This window comes from Petaurus breviceps, unplaced genomic scaffold, assembly GCF_028583685.1.
Source record: "Petaurus breviceps papuanus isolate PSGF00001 unplaced genomic scaffold, PetGlider_PUasm1.0 90977, whole genome shotgun sequence".
NCBI classification, from domain to species: domain Eukaryota; kingdom Metazoa; phylum Chordata; class Mammalia; order Diprotodontia; family Petauridae; genus Petaurus; species Petaurus breviceps.
In genome coordinates this window covers 10735239-10755022 of record NW_027187391.1, presented here as the reverse complement: position 1 = coordinate 10755022, position 19784 = coordinate 10735239, and the positions used below count along the sequence as shown (strand labels likewise).

Sequence of the window (19784 nt, the reverse complement as noted above, 5' to 3'; positions counted from 1 at the left end):
TGTATATGTAGAGAATAGAAGATCTGGCTGAATAGTGGCTTATATGAAAAAGGGTTTTTTAATTAATTTCAAAGTTAATATGAACCAACAACATGACACAGTTACCAAAAAAAGCTAATGCAGTCTTACAATGCATCATTAGGAGTGCTGTCTAATTTAAATGAGACCCACTATACCTTACATAGTCTAACATCAACTGGGGTATTATGTTTTAAGTTCTTGGCATCACATTTTCAGAGGGATGCTGACAAACTGAAAATTCTCAAGAGAAGTGTGACGAGGAGGCAACAAGGTCAGGCACAATGAGCACAGTGCCTGTAGTTACAACAACTAGTGGGCTTTCAATCCCAGCTCTATGAGACCACAGGCAAATGAATCAACCTCTATGGGTTTCAGTTTCCTCAATTATAAAATGAACAGGTTGGACTATATGACCACTAAGGCTTCTTCCAGAACAAAAATTAAGATCTTATGACACTACATATGTCATACAGGGATTAGGGATGCTCAGTCTTAAGGATTACATAATTGCCTCCAAAGGCTGTTGTGTGTAAGAAGGTTGTGCCAGAAGGTAAAATTGGAGGCTATGATTAAGGAAGCAAATTTTCACTCAATATAAAGAAAAATTTTTTAATAGTCAGAGATGACCCAAAGAAAAAGAGAGAATGAGCTCCTTATCATTAGATATATCAAGGAAAAGTTAAATGACCTGTAAAGTGTTTTTCAAATCTAATATTCTACCATGCAAAACCCACTATAAATGCCAGTTTCTACACTTACTAGTTAGCTTGTTTCTTTTTTTTTTTTTTTTTTTTTTTTTTTTTTATTTTTTATTTTTAAGCAATCAGGGTTAAGTAACTTGCTCAAGGTTACACGGCCAGTTATTTCTGGGTGTGGTGCTGAGTGTCTGAGCCCAGGATTTGATCTCCAGGTCGTCCCAACACTGGAGCCGGTGCTCTTACTCGCTGAGCCACCTGGCCGCCCCTAAGCAACTGGGGTTAAGTAACTTGCTCAAGGTTACACGGCCAGGTGTTTCTGGGTGGGTGCTAAGTGTCTGAGCCCGGGATTCAATCTCCAGGTCTTCTCAACACTGGAGCCGGTGCTCTTACTTGCTGTGCTACCTGGCCGCCCCTAGCTTGTTTCTTTAAAGTGATATTTTCCCCAACAGAAAATACAACAGGTATCTTCCTCAAATCACTCTAGAAAAGGGTTTTGGTCCAGTAGGTTTCCATATAATATGATCTAAAATAGGAGCAAGATATACTCCCATGACATGGAGTGATTAGGAATACCAATTCTCGAGTTTCTGAATATAGTTGAAGATCATACTTCTGTAGAAACTGGACGTTTTTAGAAAGGATCCAACACCTAAGACTTGATTATGAGGAAGAAATAATCTGTACCTTCTCTCAGGAACAGTATGTCTTCGGAGTACAAGTTTTAATACTAAATAACTGTAATTTCTCCAAAGTGGAATATTATCTTGGCAGCAGACACTGCAGGTGCTAACATGTAGCCAGACTACTGGGGAACAAGGTCAAACCAAGAACATTCTTTTAAGACCACAAGATCTTAGGCTAGCAAGGTGAATAAACTTCATGTGGCTTAGAAGGGAAGGAGTATGAGTGTGTGTGAGTGACAGTGTGTCAGTGTGTGAGAGTGTGTGTGTTTGTGTTTGAATTCTGCTGGCAAGTACAATTTAATTTCACCTGAAAAATTAGTGATAATTTAAACTTTAACATAAAATATAGGATTTGATACCATCTAACACTATACATTTCCACAATTTATTCTCAGAAATAATCAATATATGAAATCTATTTTATTTGCATTCCCAACTATATAAATTAATATGAACTTATTATCAGTTTTTTTAATGAGAATATGGTTTCTAGAACTACTGCTAATGTATCCTATTTACTATAAAGAACAATATTTTATAAAATAAGCCTAAAGCACTATTTACATTACTTGCTGGTATTTCTACATTGTAAAACACTCACTTGGGTTTTTTCTTTGTGACTTCGCCAGTGCTTTTGTGTAGGACACTAATTAATCTTCTGATGGTAGCAGGTTCACTTACAGTTTGATAGTGTAACAGCACCTAAGATAAAAATTAATTAAAAATATGCTATATAGCAGCTCATCTAATGTCATCCTATGCTTTATATTTTAGCACTTTGTTATATTTAATGAAATTTATAGGTACAATCTTATATTGTTCTCTGATTTTTTGAGATCTCACAGTTTTGACCTCCCTAACAAGACTGCAAGCTCCCTGGAGGTGTCAATGTTATAACACATACATGCATGCATACACACACACAAACACATACACACTCATTCATTCATCTGACTACTGTGTTCAGTGTACATACAGTAACATATGCTTTATCTAGCATTGCTGGAAAACGAGAACCACAGAATAGTGGAACTTTAGAAATTTAGTCAGGGTGGCTAGGTGGCACAGTGAATAGAGCACTGGCCCTGTAGTCAGGAGGACCTCAGTTCAAATCTGGCCCCAGACACCTAACACACTTTGGGCAAGTCACTTAACCCCAATTGCCCTCCAAAAAGAAAAAAAAAAGGAAATTTAGTCTTCATTTTATCAGATCAGAAACTACATTTGGTCTTAGATGTCCTGATTCCCAAGACAATGCTCCTTCCATTTAACTGTTTTTTTTTTCTACTCATCCAACAAATATTTACTGTGTAGATACCGTGTTTCCCCGATAATAAGACCTATCCCGAAAATAAGCCCTCCCCTTAGTGTGTAAGATTCCTCTAAAATAAGCCCTCCCCCGAAAATAAGCCCTATTGAGATTGCTACTGTGGTGAAGGTGATCCCCTGCGCTACACGCTACATTACGGTACCCTCTGTATGCACCGTCCCCCTCCCCCCCTGTGAAACGCATGCCACACTCCGAGCTGCATCCAATCAGAGCTGCAGCAGTGAGCGCGTCATCCTGTTCTTCCCCAGTGATTTGCTTATTGAATAAAGGTACATTTTTTTGTTCACATCTACCTGTTTACTAAAATTGCTGTCAATGTTCATTAAAATAAGCCCTCCCCTGAAAATAAGCCCTCTGGTGTTTTTCTGTCCAAAAAAATAATAAGACAGTGTCTTCTTATCAGGGAAACACAGTAGTAATGCATAATACAGCAAAGCATCACACTTTCTTGTCTAACCCATCTTCCCCAAAGTAATCAAAAGTATAAATGAGTTGTAGATATACTGTGTGCCCAAGAAGACAATGAAAATCCACAAACAGATGCTTCTGACCCGTAGCAAAATAATGTCCTTTAAATGGTCTACTTTTCTGGACTAGACAGTGTGCAAGAAGGGAAACTACAGAAGTAGAGAGGAATGAACACAGACCCAGGGGTATAAATCCCCTATTCCCTGAATCGTGGCATCAAAAAGATACCAAAGTCATGTAAAATGTTATACATAAGTGAATTTCCAGATAACTTTATTTCACCTTTAAAAGAAAAAATATCTCTAAAATTTATCAGATGTATCATCTCATCTCATCATCATAGAGCACAGCGAGTAGAAATTTAATTCTATTGAGATGAAGCACTGATTTGCAGGATACATTTTTTGATGACTCATACTCACATTCATACCAGTTAGTACAATATACTACCCTATAATGAGACCATAAATATGCCACTGAGTTTGTACTGGGTGTTTGCTCTCAAGGTAAGTAGACCCAAACTGTTTACTCTGACTTTGGACACTACAAATTCTCAGAGAATATCAGCTTCTACTGCTGTTTGCTACAACAAAAGAGACAACCAAGCTACCTTCCTCAACTCAGCAAAATTAATTTTACATTCAATTCTCTCTCCCGTCCAATACATCCTTTATGTAGCTGCCAAAACAAATTTCCTAAAGCAAAGGCCTGACAATGTAATTCTGTTGCTCAAAAATCTTAAGTAGCTCTCTTCTATCTCTAAGATCAAATACAAATTCCTCAGCTTGTCATTTAAAGCCAACTACAATGGGTTTCCATCTTTCTTATTATTTAATACTAACACATCTCACACTCTCACTCAAGCTGATTCATAGTTCCCTAAATGTGACATCACATTTTTTTGTCCCTTTCTGCCTTTACCCAGGCTGTCTCCCATGTTTAGGATGTGCTCTTTCTCAACTTGCACCCCTCAGGATCCTGAGTATTCTTGAAGCTCAGCTCAGCTGGCATCTCCTCTATGAAATGTTTCACTCTGCATCCTCATCCACGCCCATACCCAGTTGTTAGCTTTCTCTCCTTCCAACTACCTTGCATTTATTTATCTGTGTCTATGTGGGATCCCTTTCAGTAGACTATCAAGTTCCTTAGCACAGAGTCTTTCATCTTTTTTTTTCAATACTCCCCGCACTATCACAGTATCAATCATGTCTCAGGCATTTAGTAAATATTTATTTAATTGAACTTTAAGTCAACAGTCTTATGGACTGGTTTAGTCTGCCACTGATTTTCTATGTAAACTTAGGGCAAATCATTTTACCTCCCTAAGCCCTGATTTCCTCACCTGAATCAAGTTTGGATGGCAGACTTAGAAAGGAAGAATTACTCACAGGGTTAAGACTAACTTATCTGAGAGAAAGCTAGAATAGAACCAGGAAGTGGGAGTATCAGGGCATAGTCCAGGTGACAAACATAGCCATTTCCTGGTTTCTTCTCAGACGTGGGGATGTAAGAATTTAGAACCTGACACAAAGATTTATTGTGTAGCTTAAAAGAAGCACAGGACCTAATCCAGGTGGATGGCAGTAGTAGTTTTATAGTCAAGAATGGATGGTTTCTATGTTGATAGATTGTTATATACTGTTGAATAAAACATACTAGATCAGGAGTGGGGAACTTGCAGCCTCAAGCCTACATGTGGTCCTCAAGGTATGGTCCTCTCGGTCCTCAAGTATGGCCTTCTGACTGAATCCAAAGTTCACAGAACAAATCCCCTTAATAAAAAGGGCTGCAATTGAGGACCTAAAGGGCCACATGTGGTCTCCAGGACATAGGTTCCCCAGCCCTGGACTAGATAACCTTTTGCCTCTTAATAAAAATATTATTTTATCTGAATTCAATCATGAAATACATTTTTTCACTTACCTTTTTCCAATTATGGGATCCTCCAAATGAAAGAGACCTCAAAGATTATCTAGCTCCACTCATGTCTTAACAGGAATCCGTCTACACCCCAAAAGTACTCATTAAGTCTGTTTGGAAACCAACAACTAACTAAGCAATCCATTCCACTCTTCAGCAGCTCTATTAAGATTTTTCTTACAATGAATCAGAATCTGTCTCTCAGCAACTTCAACTCACAGTTCCTGTGTTCTGCCCTCTAGGGCCAAGCAGAAGAAACACCTAATCCAAACACTTAGAGAAGACAATTATATTTCCATTCCTCCCATCCCTCAAACTCACTTGTTACTCTAAAATCAACAGAATGATGAACTAGTCTGATTGTAGATCCCATTTTTGAAACATATTTCATCATGGTATTTGCGAATCTGTATTATTCTTCCTCCTAGACTGTAACTTCCATGACAGGAGAGTCTTAGCTATAATTTGTAACTGTCCTGTTCCTAAGATATAAAACTATACAAAAAACTTTTGTTCAACAAACACCTGTTGAATTTATCATTAAATATAAATTTGGTATTTGCATATGAATTAATAATTCACATTTATATAACATTTTTAAAGTTTAAAAGGCTTCCCACAAAACCACCCTGTGGTGCAAATATCAGGTATTAGGTGTCTTGCCCAGAACCATGCATCTGGTTAAGTGGCAATGCCAGAACTTAGTCTAGAGATCTTACAATTCCAAGATTCGGGCTCTTACCATTATATTGAAATAGAATTTGATTAAGCCAGTACTTTAACACTTTCGTTTCATAATTAAGAATCTACAGCAGACAGGAAGACAGTATTACTATTTAGAGTAACAACTGACCTCTCTATGGCCTTTATTGGCAAATAATGCTGTGAATTGTAATCCACACAGTTGCATGAGTAAAAACATTTAGTAATTTCTCCGCCCTTTTCACTTGCAGGATATACAGCTTTCTAAGAATGAGTTGAGCACCAGAAATAAGTAACCTGTACTTGCTCAGTCATCAATTTCTGAACAATTAATTTTTCAAAGTTTCTTATAATAAAAGCAGAATTTATTGAAATTTCCCACATCGAATATATTTTTCGATGAAACAAAGTATTTTCACCTGTTTTTTCTTGGAGGAAGAAGTTCATAATATGAGACAGAAATACAAAATATCATTACAATACAAAATACAAAGTATCACTCCTGCATCATGCTCTAAATTTATAAACAATTTTTCACTAATTATTATAATTGCGTGTGAAATAAATAAAGTCCTAAAAACGGAATTTTTCTTACTTAACCTCAAAGATCTATATCTATGTGTGTGTGTATATACATACATATATATATATATTACATGCACAAAAGTACTTTATACATTTAACCATATTCCATCTTTACTCCCAAATTACAATCACTAATTTAGTCTTAAAAACCTATTGGGAGTTACCTTATTTTTTTCAAAGATGTATTAATTGGTGACAGAGTCATTTACGTTTTCCAAATAATAAGTAATAAATAATTCAATCTCACTGAAAGACATTTTTTATGAGATATAAAGTTTGACTAAGGGAGAAAAATTTTGAAAGTAGAAGAAACGTAGAAAAGTACCTGGATGGATTTTTCTATGCTATCAGTGTTTGTGTCATCCCTGAGAGAATATAAACTTTCAAAGAAATAGAATAACCACAAAATACAGTTTCTATAGAATTCATCATTCCTTGTTATAAGAAAAGACTAATTTAAAGATTTTTAATTCATATCTAAGGAAATTTTACTGAGGATATATTTTTAGATATTATATTCTACTTTACTAGATAGGGTGTCTCAGTCAGTTGACAAACATTTATTAAATGCCTTTTTTATACCAATGTTAGAAGATTTTAGATAGATAGATGTAAGACTATATATATACACACACACACCATCATGCTAACTTTTAAGAGCTATGCAAATGTCAGCTGTTACTTATATCTTTATACACGTTAACATATACACATATACTATACATGTATATATATGTGTGTGTGTGTGTGTGTGTGTGTGTATACACATATATAAAATAAAAGATATTTCTATCCTGCTCTATCACTTGGTCTAGCGCTTGTCACATTTTCCATTTTGCAAAACTTTCAAGATCTGTCTATAATAAGCTTGTAAAATAGCCTTAAGCATTTATGATACTACCTTAACTCACTTCACTACGTGTGATCAACCACTATGATCCACAAAGAATTTGCTTCATAACTGACTACCCTGCCATGACAGTCACCAGTAAGCCCTGTCGTAGTTCTGATCTGTCTAAGAAGTTTCTAAGAAGTTGGCTTCTACAGTCAGTGGAAGAGCTATCTTTTTTAATTTTCCTTTTTAAAAAAATTTTTGTGCATTATGATTAATGTTACCTACTGCAAAATATTTTCTGAATGACACATTTTTTTTTAAAAAGTTACTACTCCGAGTTTTAAATTTTATTCTCTATTTTAGAGCATTAAGAAAGCTATTCTAAAAGGCTCAATCACAGTAATGTTGTCTATTTGGCACAACCTGCAGTAACTATGCATGATATTAACGTATACACAACCATCGATACAACAACCCTTTACTTAGATGATTCTTTAAGATTTTAAAACTCTTAAAACTTTTTTTCTTCCTGTTCTAACACTTAAGGTAACACATTTTAAAATGCAGTTTACTTCATGGTAGATTAATCCTTCTATAATCACTTCTAGCAGCATTTCAATTTAAAATCTGGATCAAATTTTCCATATAACTTATTTCATGACTGTTGTAGAACCACTGTGTCAAGAATACAGGTTAGCAGTTTAGGCTTTTACTTTTATTTTGGCTGAAAGTTACTTTGGAACATAAAGTTTCTAAAAGTAATGACATCTTAAGTTTAAAAAGATATATTAAAAAACTTACAGGGAATCCTTTAGTGATGGGAATTTCAATATTAAAGATGAGGATTCGAGCTCTGAAACGAGTACAGGCTTTAATAGGTTCTTTGGGACCACAAAAAATACAACCAACACTGCAAAAGAAGGTGGTAAGAGACATATTTGGGTGGTAAGAGACATTATTTGCATGTAGTGGAAATACCTTTCAATCAATTCAGCTTGGTTTACAAATAAAGGTACAGCAGTTAATTAGGGACTTTTTGTGAATACACCCTTCTGGTTTAGGGTTAATGTGGTTTCCACATCAGTAATCTTCAATCATTTTCTTACCTTGTAAAACCCATTCAAAGAATGTGATAAATATGTTCACCAATACTCATTGCTACTGTTTTAACTAGACAAGGTTTGGCTAATTATGTCTTAAAAGATCACTAAAACCAAAGTAGAAGTTCACAGTAAATATGAAGGCAGTCTAACTTTTTTTTCTCTTAAGGCTCCATATACAAAACAGCTTAAATGAATTTTTGCACTCACTTGATTTTGATGATATCCATACCAACCAAGGTGAGACTAACGTGATCTCCCGCTGCTGCCCAATCAACAGGTTCATCATGTAGCATGATTCCTGGAAATGAGTAAGAACCAAAGTATAAGTGAAATACCTAGACACTGAGCTATAAACAACCAAGGGATTTTGGGCCGTTTAGGCCTCATCAGTCATTACTCATCATTTTCAATATGAATGGCTAAATAGCAAAAAGTTTGACTGAAAGTCAAACACTTCCTCTAGACTTTACTTTGCTAAGGTATCAGCTTAGACATGACATGACTTTTATTTGCCCATAAAATGTTGCTTTCTCCTCATTCCATAAAAATTTTAAGTTCAAGCTTTCTGGGGAATGCTCAACAGTTCATCATGTTTTCTGAAGACAGAAAGAGACTTACATTGCAACATAAGGTAGTTTATGTTTAGTCTATCATACAAAGAAATAGCATGTCATTTTCTAGAAGTTTTTGAAAACAGAATAAGTACTCTGCCTTGACATTTTCGCTCATACCTATATTCAAAGGCAGGAAACAAACAAAAAGAGCCAGAAAAATGCTGTGTAACATCTTGAAAAATTTTTTAAATTAAATTTCATGATTAATATTGCCTGTAAATCTTTTTCTATACCTTTCTCACAGATTCCTCTGCTGTTTTGCAGACAGCAGAGGCAAAAGTATATCAAGTCAGGGAAAAGGCAAGTTTGGTGATAAGCACCAACTGAAAGCTTAGTGGAATCACTGGTAAACCCGGCACAACAACATCCACTAATATTATAATTTAAAGAAATCGAAGTTGGAATTTCATAAGACTGGGAACATCTTCTTGTCCAGAGGAGACAGAGAGAACAAAATGCTTTTTTAGTGTTTTTTTCTAGTTTCATTTTTATGTAACTGTAAATAACTATAAAAATATAACACTGAGCACAAATCAGTTAAGAGAAAATCATTTACAAATTTAACAATTCTTTATCTACTTGACTTTGGTCAAACTTTTTATTCACCATGCTTTCTAAAGGTAGTTATCATTCCAACTGAAACTGTATATTTCAATGGAATGATTTCTAGCCATTCATAGCCACTTAATTATAAACCTTTATTAAGTTAATTTCTAAACAATATTCATGTCTTTGTTATGCAGCATTCTTAGGAATGAGGAAAGGGAAGCTTAAATTATATTTCATATGGGGGGCCAGTAACCTGGCATAGTGGTCCAGACAAGTTTGGTTGTAGGACATACACTTCAAAGTATAATTAACAACATGAACAGTTTTAGAGAAAAATAACATCTTTTAATTATCCAGATATAATTATGTTACAATATCATTTAATGATTTAGAGGCCTTTCTGACTGACCATAGGTCAGCACTTGGCCCTTATGCAGTGGGACATCATTTATGTTACCAAATCTTTCAGAAACAGAACTTTAAAGTAGGTATAAACCTAAACTAGCTATGATACTTTAGAAAAGTTCATGATCTAGAACTATCAGGGACCTTAGAGAGCTAGTTTAACCTCTTTCTTTGCAGAGTTTTAGGAAAGTGAGACCAAGAGATGTGAAGTGATTGACCAAAGCAAGAAAAGGAAAAGATAAAGCCTTTCTCTCATCATAAAATGCTCTCATTCCCTCTCTCTCTGCCTTGAATCCCCTAACAATGTTCTTTACCATGTGACCTCCACTTTCTCCATTTTTCAGTTCTTTTCCAACATCATCACCCTGCCAAAGCATGCTCTTCCCTTCTACATCTTGTTCATCTCAACACTTGTCTTCTTTTCTCAAGTCCCTAGTTCACTTATTGTACTAAAGACTGTGCCCGCTCAGCTTTGAGTTACTCATACAATTTGCTGCCTTCACTTGCATTCAAATGCTACTGAACAAAATAGAGAAGATCATGAAATTATGCATACTGGGTCCACTATCAACTGGCCCTTCATTGTGGCAAAGCAATCCTTCATTGATCAATTCACTATCCCACTCACCACAGCAATCCTTACAAACCTTTTCATCCCTCCTCAACCTTCTATGGCTCTCCCTTTCCCCACCCTCACAGCTAAAACTCAACCTCACTTTTCACTGAAAAATAGGCTATCTTCCTTCATTATTGTATATGCTTCTTCTTGTCCTCTCTTACTCATCTGACATTACTCAGAGCCGACCACTGCTATCTCCTTCACCCCTGTTTCACAGGAAAAATGGCCTTTCTCCTTGCCAAGGCAAACCCCTCTACATGCATAATTGATCCCATTCTTTCACATCTTCTCCACTGGAGTTCTCCCTGTCATTCTCATTTTTTCCACTTATCTGTCACTTCTCTCTGTCTCCCTTTCTACTTGTGTCCCTAAAGGCTGCTTCCCTGTCTAACAACATATCGATGTCTTCTTCATCTCCCAAAAGCCAAACAAAGAGCACAGTGAAATGCACAAAGAAGCTAGTCAATAAATATCTGCTGAACCAAAGATTGAGAAGATGTGGATTGTGGATAGACTAAGGCTTGCATTGTTAACAGAAGTGACCACATTGATAAGACCTTGGATACAAAAAGTACCAGAAGATCAAATACTGAATGATGTATCTAAGATCATCATATCTCAAATCATCTACCATCTATCACTGGTTTTTCAAGTACACTGAGAATTTCTTTTTCTGATTATATTCTAAATCATAAGATCTTACAAATGAGCATTGTTGGTTTAAAGCATACTTTTTTTTCCCCTAGATCATTTTGGAAGATATAAAAAATGAGGCTCATAGTATAATGATTCCTTTGGCATTTTCCATGTGCCTTCTTAGAAATGCTTTTGTCATTTATCATCTTTTATTTTAAACCCATCAGCCAATTTTCAAGGTAACTTAAGATTATTTTTGCAAGTTAGACTTTAGAAAATATTTTGTTAAGGGCTTTCAGACAACTGAGATAAATATTTACATTTCTCTAATACTAAATGCCACCTTTATGTCTTGATTCAAAGAGAGTGTATTTCTCTTTGGCAAGATATTCTGCATAAACCTTCAACACTGTTACTACTCATGATTTCATTCTTTCCTAGAAATTTCTATCATGACTTTATTGTTCTGACATTTGTTCCCTTGTCATGATGATAATCCTGAAACTCTATATTCATGTGTTACTGGTTAACTGAGGATTGGAAACATAAGGGACTGAAATCAATGTATTTTCAGTTTTTCTTAGTAGTGGTTGGCAAGCAATGGCCTGCAGTCCAATGTCCTCCTATTTCTGTACAACATTCCTCCCTACCCCCCAGTGGTTTTACATTTGTAAATAAAGTTTTATTATATTTTAAAATGTACAAAACTATTTCTAGTTCAGGGGCTATTCAAAAACAGAAACCCCTCGAGCAGCCTATCAGACCCAAATGACACATACAAGGGTGCTGCTGGTACCTTCTCCATCTGACCTTCCCTTCTCCTGAGGGTTACTAAGAGCACTGTTCTTGGAGTCAGCAAAAGCTTAATTCAAATCCTGCTTCAGACACTTATTATATAATACCAAGCAAATCTGAACCGCGGTTTGTCCTCATTTCCTCATATGTAAAATTGGAATAATAATAGTACTTCCGTCAAAGGGTAGTTGGTAAAAGAACCAGAACCTGAATTCAGGTTTTCTAACTATAGATCCAATACTCTTTCTACTAAACAACAATGTCTCTTTCTGACCTCCATTTAAAAAAATTTAATTTAAAAAAAAGTCACAGGTTAATTTAAATGTTTCTAATGAATTAGCTAATGAGTGACTATTAAGTTGAACATGTGAAATATAAGTTCAGCTGAGATTTGAAAAAAATTTAAAATTTACAAGTCAACAGGTTTAATTCTAGTTCAAATTGGTTCACTTGTGGGATTTACTCTGCCTTTTGGAGAAAAACCGTTTAAAATTCTAAATTCACTTTTTAAAAAAATGAGTTCAATCTGAGGTCTACTTAATTAGTGAGGGTCCCTACAGTTTTGGATTCATCATTCAGTCAAATCCCTGCTTGATTCAAATGTGAAAAAGAGATTTCACCTAAGAATCATTCAGCCTAAAGGTGGTGTCATAATGTAAGAAGAGAGAAGTATGAAGAGCTAATAAGAGTAAGAGGATATTCAAATTAATCTACTGGTCTTCAAATAATTTTTAGTTTCAGATATGCAATTTTTCTGGAAATTCAAATTTCTAATTATTAAGGCAACTCTTGTATTGCCTTAACAAATCATAGGATACCTTTAGGCAATTAGTATTAAACAAAATTATAGATAATGATAATGGAGTTTTAAACTATATCTCAAAGAGCCTCTAGGACTCTTAAGGTGCAGTTTCAAATCTTATAACTATTTATTTTAGTTTTGTTCCTATTTCTGGCATTCAATATTCTGAATGCTAATAAAATACTTAAGCAAAAGAAGTATGGGGGAAAAGCTATAATTGTGATTTTTATATTTTATCAATTTCACTTAGTAACTTCCTTGAGGTCGAGTTTTTTTAAATTTATGCTGAAATTTAGCAACTGCATATAATCTTCCAGGAATATGTCATCAAATCGAATGAATTAACAAAAACAAAATGTATGACACACAACAAAATCAATTCAGCATATAATCAGATATAGTTTTTTGTTTACAATACATGGCTTAAGAATAAAAGATAGAAAAAATAAAATGTTGATTTTAAAAAACCCTCTATCTTTTAAAGTCAGCATCTCTAACAGTCAGCTTGACAGCTGTTATGAACAATTCTAATTCAGAGTCTTACTTCTGTACTAAAGTCAAAGATTTTGCAACTGCTGTGAGGATCAAACGAGATAAATGGAACCTTAAAGTGGTAAGTAAATGCTAGCTATCACTATTATTGTTGTTGTTACTTTAACTTAAAGATTCCCAAGATAGTATACAATTAAATATATAAATTTATGAGTCTGAAAATAATTTTAAACATATTTAGTGTTATGCAAAGCTAAATTGTAATAACCAGATAAGCAACAAAGGGAATAAGGTGGATTCTGACACTAGAGTAATATACTTCAAATTATTTCACTCTAATAGAGTTAATGCTAATCCTGAAGGGAGAGGAAGAAATTGATAAACACTTATAGCATATCTATCATCCAGCAAAAAGTTTTGTAATTTAAAACCCCAATCCTCACTATTGCACATTTTTCAAAGCTGCTACTTTACATTAACTAAAACAATAAGTGTAATAAGCTGTCTTGCCACCGGGTGTCAGGAGTCAGGTATGAGTACAATTCAAATTTCTTTAAATAGTACAATACAATTACTATCATCTTCCATCCTATTCAAAATAAGTTTAAAATGACTTGGGAGAACTTCCTATTTCTGAAAATTACCTCTTACACAGGTTGCTAAAATCAATGTCACAGAAAATCCTGACATAATTATAAAGGCACACAGACATTTACACATACAGTCACATCAGAAGAAATTCGTTTAATGTTTTCTCAATTTAACTTCAACAGTTAGTATCATTTTGACAATCAGTTACAATTTCAGTAACTGGTTGTTTACTCTTTGGTCAATAATGTGCTATACAGAATCTGCCTTCTCAACATTTAGCAATAGAAAACTACACAGAGTTGCATACCTTTTGCAGTGCAAGTTTCATTAGGAGGCATTGCAAGCAGTCGGTCTCCAGTCTGGATATAACCAGCTTCAATTTTACCAGTTACACAGAATCCAGATCCTTGATCTGTAAAATGTCAACATTTTAAAATAAGTTTTATCCAAATAGCATTGTACTGCTAACATTCTATCACCTAATCAGCAAAATGATGAGGTTGAACTAAATGATCTCTAAGATTCCTCTATAATTCTAAATTTGTTCCCAAATGATGTTCCCATCACCTATGAATTTGTGGAACTCAAAAGAAATTATTCATATTTCAAAGTAATCTTTAAAATATTCAAATTTTGTTTGAAGTCTGCCTATATTATATGTATTCTACTCAGTTTTTAGGATTTTCTTAGTCATAGCAAAATAATATTTTAACTTCAAGTATAGTCAGATACATAATGTTAATTTAAAATTATCGAAATATTTTGAACTTTTCTTTATATGACGAATTTCTTTGTTTGAATTCCACTGAGAAATTTCTTGAAATAGTTCTTAAAGAAGGACTGAATATGTTACTCTATGAAGGTTACAACAATTCTGTAATTCAAATTAGTTCATGTTTTTTAAAACTTCTTTCTTTTTAATTGTCTTTATATTATTTTAACTGGCTATGTATGTCCAAACCTCCCTATTCCAAACAAATCATTCAACTGAATATACCATTTAATACCTACTAATAACAAGTAAAATTATTTATTGCAAAACAAGTGACAGGTTATTGCAAATATACAATGAACTTTGGGGAAGTTTGGTATAGAGAATGTAATGACATTGGAAATCAGGAGACTTAGGTTCTAGGTGCTCTGCCACCCAATCAATGCATCTCTGTTCAAGTAACCTCTTTGGCTCTCAAGCTGGTCCTAGCTCTAGATACTAATACCCATTATTTAAACTTTTGTCATTTAATAATCTCTTAAAACAAGACATAGGGAATATATTAGATTTATTCAGTTTTCCTGATTAAATTTTAACAGTTGAAAACTCAGCAATGATACAAACAATTAAAAGCTCAAATTATACTTTCATAGTTCTGTTATCTAATTTATTTGACAAAGATTTCTTTCTTCATATAGTTAGCCTTCCATTCACATGTAGTTTCAAAGAGTGGTTATAAAATGACCAGTGCAAGTCCACAGTTACCTGAACAGGAAGACACCACAACTATAGCAGAAAGGCAGACATTTGTTGTGAGATACAAGCAAAGGATAATACAGACAGTGAAAGTGTGAATATATTATTTCAAGTTATTTTCAAAATAGGAATCATGCTCTCATCTATTTCTTGTAATAATAAATGAAGGCTCCTGGAGACATTAACTACAATTATTTAAGTCTATGCAGAACTAGAGAAGAGACTGTGGGACAGCTTCTCACAAGAGCATACCAGAGGATGATCAAGTTCTCACCATACAATTACAACATGTAGCAAAGGACAAAAGTTAACTAGTTCCAATATTTTTCTGACTATGGATACAGAAACTCTTAAAATTGGAAGGGACCTTGAAGGTCACCTAGTCCAATTCCCTCCTAATGGAGGAATCTTTTTTTACATTTTCATATTAGATAGCTGTTTAGCTTCTGATTGACTGCTTCTAAAAATAGGAAAGAAGCATAACGAATAGAGTACCTGGAATAAGGAAGACCTGAGTTCACATTCTACCTCAGATGTTCACTGTGTGACACTGGACAAATCATTTAACCTCTCTCAGCCCCAGTTTCCTCATCTGTAAAATATGGATAATAGTGCCTACCTCATAGAGTTGTTGTGAGTATCAAATGAGAAAATAAATGTCAATTCCTTTGCAAACCTTAAGGCACTATAAAAGATAGTTCTTAGTATTACTACTAATTTACAGGGTGGCTCACTCCACTGCTGGTCAGGTCTATCTACTTGCTACCAAATATTTTTTGAACTGTGCAGAAGTCAACTTCCCTTTAATTTTGGCTTACTGATTTTAGTTTTATCCTAACATAAAACAAGTTTCCTTCTTCACCCACTAACCCTTCAAATATCTGGGAAAAAAATGAACACAACCCTTCTTAGCCTTTTCATTCAAGATCAAGCATTTTAAGCTCCTTCAATCATTCATGGCTTCCAAATTCCTCATTTTCTTGTTTAATCTCCTTTGAGCATAGGTGGAAGTTGCAAAGATATAAATTTAGGCCCAATTTAAAAGAAAACTTCCTAACAATTTGAGCTTTACAAAGTGAAATGGATTGGCTTGGGATATTCCAAGTTTCCCTTATTGGAGGTCTTTGCAAAGACTTGAATCATAGCTTATTAATAATAATAATATGTTGTAGAGGTAATTCTTGTCCAGGTTTGGCCTCAGAAGTGCCTTCTAATTGATAATTCTGTAGATACGTTCTGTCAAACTTAATGCTAAGAAAGGAAAACAATAATTCAGATGAAATCCAAGAACTACTACTATATTTCCAAGACTGAAATACTATACTTCTCTGAATGCAAGGCTGGATTAATTTTCTTTTAGGAGATTTAACATACTGCCTCATTCTGAGTTTGTGGTCAGTCAAAACTCCCAGCACTTTTTCACATGAACTTCTAACAAGTCAGAACTCTAAATCCTATAATCATAAAACTAAGTTTTTCAAATTATACACAAAACTTTCAATCTATTGCTGTTAAATTCCCCTTGTTTACTTCAATCCAGCAGCCCAATTTGTTGATACTACTTTGAATAAATAAAGGAAATTATTTTTGGTATAGCATGATATTTACTTAGCTGATGCTACATTGGTTCCTTGTCCCCACAACCTTCTTTTTTTAAGTACTTACAAACCATCAGTTTAATTTTCTGGTATAGAATGTTGCTAGGGATCAACACTAGGCTCTTAAGTTTAAATACGATGACAAAAAACATTAGAACACATGATCAAAGTCTAAGTTTCTGAGGCTCAGGGCAGGAGCAGTATCATATACTTGGTGTTCTTGTCTACACTGTATGCAGCATAGCTTGTGCACAATAAATACTCGATGAATATTTTAAAATTCCAAACAACAGCATTTTCTAAGAGCTAAAGAAATATAATGAGAGCCAGAAGGCCTTTTTCAATTTATGCCACAGCCTGATGTACTGAATTACCATGTGCCCATGAAGTACTTGATTAACTTCTCTATAGTTCTTGCTTTTTGCTACCAAAAGACTATACTCAAATGAAGATTTCTATAATGACCAAGCAAGTATTAATAAAATAATCTAATTTCTACAATACCAGTATAATTATAATAAAAATGATACAAACTATGATTCAATCTGGGCCTCAGTGTATACAAATGTATGCAATAGCAAGGAAAGAAAAAACATAACTCTGAATTTCGGAAATATTTTTCTTTCAAGACAGCAAGATACCACTAAGCCTCATAAGACCACATTACATTCTGGGGAAAACTGACTCTCTAAAAGATGTATCAATTATTTAAAAAGCAGAGTTTAAGCTTTCATTCTCAGTTTGGTATTATCTAAAGATGTTAGTAGAGATAGCTCTAATAACAATGTATTACACAGCCTATTTTAGTTATTTTAATGTTTTCCAATCTACAGTAAAATTTTAATAAAATTACAAACATTTTAGGAAATAATGTGATTATTGTGAGAAAATTACCAAAATCTTTTAAAAATATTATATTACTTACCTTTAAAAACATCAGATACACATAATCTAAAAGGTTTTTCAATAGATCTTTGTGGAGGCTTGAAAGAATCTGAAAAAAAAAGAGAAAGCCTTAAAGTTATCAAAGTTCTAATTTAAATGTTTTTCCTTCTTAATAGTCACATCAAATTTCTACTCAACAACAAAAAAAAACCCCACAACTCTTTTTATTAAAGAACTCTGGACAATTAACAACAGAAAAAACAATCATGAAATTTCACTTACCAATTTGCTCTAACAAACATTTTCCTTGATACCATTTTGTTAGTTCACTTGATTGAGATTTTGTAATTAAGTTTTCTCCACTAAGACCACTTGTAGGGATGAAGGCCACATCCCCCTCCTATTTGCAAAGAAGACAAATTATGATAAAACATTAATTTTGGGGTTTTGGGGGGGGGGGAAGGGGGAGCAGTAATATATCTTTTCTTAGCAGAGGTGAGTAGGATAAAATTAATGGGAATGGAAGGCTTTTTAATTCTTCCCAGTCTGTTGAACACTGGTAAACAGTGAGAAACTGCCTGAGTCCTTTTTCATGTTGTGGAGAAAAATTCCCCTCATTGTACTTCCATTACCTGAGAGAAACAAGCTGTTTCAAAGCTGAAGTACATCAGAGAGCAATGACTTAATTTACCTCACTATTGACAGGGAGTATTATCAATTAAAAACTATTTCAAATAATCATTCATAACTGTATGCTGAAAAATGTCCATAAAATGATTTGTTTCTAACTTGGCAACATATTGTAGTATCTTATAAGCTATGCAGAGAAACAACTTGGTGAATTGGATAGAGGACTGAACAAGAGAGGTCAGTGATAATGATTCCAAATAAAAAAAGAAGAGAAGAGCATCAATGAACAATTTTTAAAATATATATAATGAGCACAGAATGAAGTTCAGAGGGAAACAGATAAACTGGAGGGCTTTAGAATTATGTTGAACTTATTCTGCTGTTGTCCAGCTGTTTCAATCATATCTGAATTTCTGATCCCATTTGGGGTTTTCTTGGCAAAGATACTGGAGTGGTTTGCCATTTCCTTCTCTAGCTCATTTTACAGATGAGGAAACTGAGGCAGACAGGGTTAAGTGACTTGTCAAGGATCACATAGCTAGTGTCTGAGGCCGGATCCGAATTCAGGAGGAAGAGTCTTCTTGACTCCAGGTCTGGTGCTCTATTCACTGTGTCACCTACATGTCCTGGAACTTATTATATATTTAGAAATAAAGAATCAAGCTGTATGCAACAGATTCATAGTTTCTCATACATTCTTCTTTTTCTGTTCTTTGCATAGGGAAATGTTTGTGCTTGTTTTTCAAGTTTCACTTCCTTCAAGAGAGCTTTCTTGTTTTTATCTCCTGACTTTTCTTACCTGGGGACTTCTTGTATTTTCCAATAGAATATAAGTTCCTTAAAGGCAAAACTTTATTGCTGTTCAGTTGCCTTGGACTCTTCGTGACCCCATTAGGGGTTTTCTTGGCAAAGATACAGAAGTGGTTTGCCATTTCCTTCTCCAGCTCATTTTACTGAGGAGGAAACTGAGGCAAATAGGGTTAAGTGACTTTCCCAGGGTCACACAGCTAATAAGTGTTTGAAGGCACATTTGAATTCAGGTTTTCCTGACTCCAGGCCTGGTGCTGTACCCACTGAGACACCACCTAGCCCATAGAAGGGACTACTTTACTTTTATATTTGTATCCCTAAGAAATTAGCACAGAACATAAGTTCTTAATAAGTGCTTATTGATTCACTAACTTCCTGATCATATCTGTTGGCTCACTTTTAAACCATGCTAAGGTTATAATTTCTCTGATGCAAACATAAGTCTAAGGAGAGCTAGATGACATCTAGAAAGTTCACGTGCAAACAATTGGTAATTAATAATTAACAACTGAGAGAATAATTATGTTTAGTAAGAATAAACAGGT

The 19784-nt window shown here is 34.4% G+C and overlaps 1 protein-coding gene across 3 annotated transcripts in view; it reads right to left on the bottom strand.

Annotated features, from left to right (window-relative positions):
- Positions 1-19784, bottom strand: part of HBS1L (HBS1 like translational GTPase) — a 120055-nt gene that overhangs the window by 6403 nt on the left and 93868 nt on the right. For all 3 annotated transcript variants that reach the window (XM_069077320.1, XM_069077321.1, XM_069077323.1), the window contains 6 exons: positions 18082-18199; positions 17840-17908; positions 14156-14260; positions 8553-8643; positions 8044-8152; positions 2004-2104 (listed from right to left, as the gene is read on the bottom strand). In XM_069077320.1, the coding sequence (XP_068933421.1) occupies positions 2004-2104; positions 8044-8152; positions 8553-8643; positions 14156-14260; positions 17840-17908; positions 18082-18199 (593 nt within the window). The remainder of the gene's footprint in view (positions 1-2003; positions 2105-8043; positions 8153-8552; positions 8644-14155; positions 14261-17839; positions 17909-18081; positions 18200-19784) is intronic.